Below are 5,523 nucleotides of genomic sequence, written 5' to 3' on the forward strand. Positions count from 1 at the left end.
TGTCTTAGTGATGTACCATCAACATCAATTGAAAGTCAAAGAAATGCCATAGATGAAGAGCCTTTTTTACATAACTTGTCTCTGTTTTACTTGAAGATGCAGGCCAAAATGTTGTTGCCTGCTAGTTCTATTCAATGTATTATTGAGGAATTTCAAGCACTTCATGTTGATAGAATGCAGGACATGCTTGTTAGACTAAAGGAAAAGTTGTTGTCATCAACAGACATACCTTCAAGTGATGTAGACAAACTTCTCGATGAACTAGTGTCACAAGATTTGTTAACTTTGTACAATGAAGGTCAGTTGAGGTCTGACCGAACCAGAAAGAACTTCTTCAAACAGAAGTTTAACTTTGTTGAGCCAAAACAGATCTATCTAGGCACTGACACAGCTGGTAAAGAACGCTTTTGTCAATATGTGCCACTTAAAGAAACGCTGGCATCTCTGTTTAGGCAGACATCAATTAGAGAACAGTACAAACAGACAAAAATGCTTGGTTCTGTTAACAAAGTACTAGAGGATATAAAGGATGGCACATGCATTACGAAAAATTCCATCTTTCAAGAGCATCCTTCATCATTATCAATTATCTTATACCAGGATGCATTTGAAGTTGTAAATCCACTTGGCTCGGGTAGAAAGAAACATAAAATCTTGGCAGTGTACATGACACTAGGTGAAATTTTGCCACACAACCGCTCCTTAGTTGACCCAATGCAACTTGTCTTGCTGTGTAGAGAGGAAGACTTTAAACAGTTTGGTCAGCAGAAGGTCTTTGCCTGTCTTGTTGCTGATCTGAAAGACTTAGAGGAGTCTGGATTTGAGTCTACTGACGGCACTACTCTTAGAGGAGGGCTTATTGCCATTTGTGGAGATAATCTTGGGTCTCATTGTATTGGGGGCTTTTCTGAGAATTTCAGTACCAACAAGCATTTCTGTCGCTACTGTTTAATTGACAGAGACACATTTAATCAGCAGCCTTTACATATTGGCCTAAAAAGAACAAACCAAAATTATGAACATAGTGTTGAACAGCTCACAACTACTGATCAGTGTATAATAGAGGGCATCAAATTCAATTCAGTTTTCAATTCCCTTACTTATTTTCACGTCTGTGGTGGATTGCCTCCATGCTTAGGGCATGATTTATTTGAAGGTATTGTGGCTGATGACTTGGCACTTTACATTAAACATTTGGTTTCAGTTGAAAAGCACTTTACCTACAATGAGTTGAATAGAGCCATTGCACAATTCAGACATTTAGGAAGTGATTGTAACAATGCCCCATGTGTGATTAAAGCTGATGCAAGACGACTTGGTGGTTCTGCTGCACAGAACTGGTGTCTCTTGAGGCTCTTACCAATTTATATAGGACATAAAATGCAAAACGCAATGGACAGTGAGGTTTGGCAGTTGTGCCTTAAACTAAAGGAAATGGTTGAGGTGATTTGTGCGCCCAAAATTAGTCATAATGAGATAGGCTACCTCAAGTTTTTAACACAAGAATATGTTTCTTTAAGAAGTACCTTGTTTCCTGGTAAAAATCTGAAAGCAAAACATCATTACTTGTTGCACTATGCAGATCTTATACTACATTTTGGCCCATTGATTCGCTCGTGGACGCTCAGGTTTGAGAGTAAACATTCATATTTTAAAAACTGTGCAAGGAAACTGCATAATTTTGTTCATCTTTGTAAAACTTTGGCGGAAAGGCACCAGTTGCTTCAGTCCTATCTAGCTTGTGGCAATTTATTCCCTCCTAAAATTCAGTCTGTCAGTGAAGCACGTGAACACAATGACCAGTTATACAATACAGAAATACAACATGCAATAAGGACAGCTAACTGTGTCAGTCAGAGTACTTCAGAGGTGTCAGGGGTTGTTTATAAAGGAACCAAATATACCAATGGCCTTGTAGTTGTTGTAGCCCAGAGCAGCTGTGGGTTTGTCTTTGGGAAAATATCACTGATACTTATTAATCCAACCAATGTCTACTTTGTTGTCAAACTGTATGACTCTGTGCTATTATCTGACCTTGGACTTCACTCTCTGCACAACACTGATCTCAAGTATGTGTGTGTTAATGCTGACAATCTCTTGAATTACTATCCCCTCCCGGTGTATGAAGTGGCAGGCCTTTCTGTGGTGTCATTACATCACTCCATATGTTCTTTTTAACTTTAGATACTGAGCTGATTCAACAAGAAATCACAAAAATTCTTCCAGAATTGGATATTCCAAAACTTAATGTAGTAGTCAATCATCTCTGTTTTGTGGTGGGCGTTGAGAGGACACAGGACCTTGCGCTAGTAGAGCTGACAGACCTTCAAGACATCTTACTTCCAATACAATGTCGAAAACTAATGATGGCTTTTAAACAAATAGGTAAGCCAAATCAATTCTGATTACATGTCTATGATCATTATTTTCAACATCATATTCCATATATGTAGACATATATACTTGTATAATATGCATATTATGTACATTATATGTCTCACTTTCTTTTTCTGTATGTATTTTTCAAAGCATTGAGAGACCAAGTGGATGAGACGTCATTAGAAATAACATTCACCTCGTTACCATCACCAGACTTAGAACAGCCATCCACTTCTTACACTCCTTCAAATTCATACTGGCTAAGTATGTTTCAGATTCCTTGGAACCACATGCCTGCAGCCCTTCTTCATGCAGCGTCTAATAAGGAGAAGGCTCCTCTTGGACCAAGAAGAGAGTTTATAAGAGCTGTTGTAGCAGCCATAAGAGAATTTTGCCCAAACCCAAGCTTGGCAGACTGTGGGGAAGTGGCAAGAAACATTTTTTCCAAATTTCCCTTAACATTTGGAGACTTTACGGAGGAAGGGGAACAACTGGGGAAAGGCTATAGTTCACTTCAAAGACAGCTGAGAACCAGAGTAGAACATGTCAACAGAGACAATGTAGCACACCGGATTCGTCAACCAAAAAGAACCAACAAAGCTGATGAAGAACAGGACAACATAGTCAAAAAAGTTCGATGTAAAGTTGACAGTTATGGATGCATTAATTGGCAACCTACCTCCATGCCAGATGGAGAGACATCTGAATCTCTTGAAATTAAGAGACAGACTTTATTAGAAATGTTTCAGTCTGGAGGCCCAAGGTCTTGTGAATTGTCTGATGTGGACAAGCTAATGAAAGAGACTTATATTGCTCAGCGCAAAATGATTAATTCATGCCCCCCTCCTGCCATTAGTGACATAGCACTGGAATGGCCATATCTTTTCAGTAAAAGAGGCCTATGCAATCATTTTGAAACACTTACAGGTGTTGATATAAGCAGTTGCTTGAGTGAATGCCAGAACGGAAAATGCATACGGATTGTGAACTACTTTCAAAAACAGACGTTAAAATGGAATGCCGAGGTCCAGGCTCTCCTCAGAGAAATTGAAGCCACACCAGCAAGCACTGATAAGACTGCCATATCAGCCATCCTACTGACAATGAAACACTTCAAAGAGAAAGAAAACTCTCTCTTCATTTTAGTAGACGTAAGTAATTAAAACATTACATGACTAGTAAAGAAATACCTTGAAATAATAATTGTAGGCTTGGTTTCACAGATCATATGTGACATACCTGTATAAACATGGGCAAAGATTTGAAAAAAAAAAAAGTTGGATGTATGATGTCTGTCTGTGCTACATAGTACAGTCTGTTAGGCCTTGTCTGTTTGACAATTATTTTTGTAGTATGGGCCTGTATGATGCTACACAGAGCATAAGTGCTTCTATGGACATTTCACTCTAAAGGGTGTGCTCACAAATCAGAATCAACCTTAGCTGTAAAAGAATTTGAACAGCTTTGTAATGTTTGGCAATTTTTTTTTTCTAAGAAAACTTCAACCCAAATGTCAGTGGAAAATGAGCTCCGTCTTCCAGTCACACCAAGGCTCATCATGCTTGGTAAGTATGAAATAAATGAGAAATAGTAAATGTGTTTGGCAGTTTTTTTATGGTGAGTTTTATGGCTGTTTCAGGAGACAGCCTTCTAACTTCATCTAAGTGGATGGTCAGCATTGAGGGAAAAGTGACACATTGCATTGATGAGCAGTTAGATTTCTCTGCGGCACTCTCTGTGTTTTTCAGCGTGTTCTATGTTTTTAACATTGAATACCAAGAGTCAGCCAGTGCCACATTAGAACTCATTCAAAGGTACATGTTAAAAAATTGTTCAATAATGTAACATGAGTTTGCCACAGTTGTGCATTTTATTTTTATATATATATATATAATATTATATAATTTTTTTTTTTTTTTTTTTTTAGTATGATGTTTTTCTGAACTGTTTAATTTGTTACTCCATTTCTAAAATAGTTGTTGTCTGATTTACTCAACAGGTTTTTAGTGAGGATTAATCCTGAGGGGACAAAGTGTGCTTCCAAAGCTGGAACCAGCCGTAAAACTGGGTCATCTGTTAAAAGAAAGATTCAAAACATAAATCCACATGTACATACATTTTTGCAGAGGCTCACCGAATTTGAGTGGAAAACAGGCAACTAAGTGAAAATATTTTTGTTAACGTTTTACTTGTAAGAATATGAGAAGGTCATTTAATTTATGTTAACTTAAATAACATGAGGGTCATTGGTGACAGAGAGATTTTTGGGTGTTGTATCAAAAACAAACAGGTTGTTTCTTTCTGTTTTTGTAATTCTGTTATGTTGGGATAAACACCTAAGTAATAAAGTGAATTTGTGTAAAGATTTAAAAGTTCTTTCTATTTTATTTTTTAAATGAAGTAACATGAAAGAATGCTTCGTAAGTTTAAGAGTACCACAATGAGTACTGCATTATAAATTATTTAAATGTATATGTATGTTACTGTACAGTAAATAACTGAAACCACTGCTGCCAGTTATCAACTGTAATGCCTGATTTACGGTATAAAACTGGCAACAGTGTTGCCGGTTAGTCACTGTATTGGTATATACACAGTACTATACTGGCAACACTGTTGCCAGTTAGTCACTGTATTGGTATAGACACAGTATTATACTGGCAACACTGTTGCCAGTTAGTCACTGTATTGGTATAGACACAGTATTATACTGGCAACACTGTTGCCAGTTAGTCACTGTATTGGTATAGACACAGTATTATACTGGCAACACTGTTGCCAGTTAGTCACTGTATTGGTATAGACACAGTATTATACTGGCAACACTGTTGCCAGTTAGTCACTGTATTGGTATAGACACAGTATTATACTGGCAACACTGTTGCCAGTTAGTCACTGTAACAGATTCTTTACAGTAACTAGCTGGCAACAGTGTTGCCAGTATTTTACTTATAAAAAACCTGGTAAGGTTTAACAGTGTAGGCTACCCTGTTATACCGTGTACCGTGGTGCAACGAGATAAGTGACAGGCACCTTACCCAGAGATTGTGGGTTTGAATCCCGTGTGGTACAACTTGTATGCAATTGTGTGTAATGTTGTGTCATTTCAATTCCTTTATAATCCTGGTAAGCGTTGTAGTGTAC

General features: G+C 37.6%; 1 protein-coding gene across 1 annotated transcript; it reads left to right on the forward strand.

The window, feature by feature from the left end:
- The first annotated feature begins 1,543 nt into the window (after positions 1–1,543).
- LOC307123503 (uncharacterized protein) lies at positions 1,544–4,748 on the forward strand. Its single transcript, XM_079812050.1, has 5 exons — positions 1,544–2,385; positions 2,530–3,530; positions 3,875–3,944; positions 4,019–4,193; positions 4,379–4,748. The coding sequence occupies exons 1-5, from the start codon at positions 2,166–2,168 to the stop codon at positions 4,539–4,541; spliced, it is 1,629 nt and encodes a 542-aa protein (XP_079668176.1). The 5' UTR covers positions 1,544–2,165; the 3' UTR covers positions 4,542–4,748.
- Positions 4,749–5,523: the final 775 nt, after the last annotated feature.

The sequence above is a fragment of the Gobio gobio genome (assembly GCF_949357685.1).
Source record: "Gobio gobio genome assembly, chromosome: 3".
Taxonomy (NCBI): Eukaryota; Metazoa; Chordata; class Actinopteri; order Cypriniformes; family Gobionidae; genus Gobio; species Gobio gobio.

Bases quoted from the DNA above. Each gene is read 5' to 3' on its own strand.
- LOC307123503 (XM_079812050.1), top strand. From the start codon at position 2,166: ATGTTCTTTTTAACTTTAGATACTGAGCTGATTCAACAAGAAATCACA. The intron at 2,386-2,529 runs GTAAGCCAAATC...TATTTTTCAAAG, and splicing joins GATGGCTTTTAAACAAATAG to CATTGAGAGACCAAGTGGAT. The intron at 3,945-4,018 runs GTAAGTATGAAA...TGGCTGTTTCAG, and splicing joins ACCAAGGCTCATCATGCTTG to GAGACAGCCTTCTAACTTCA.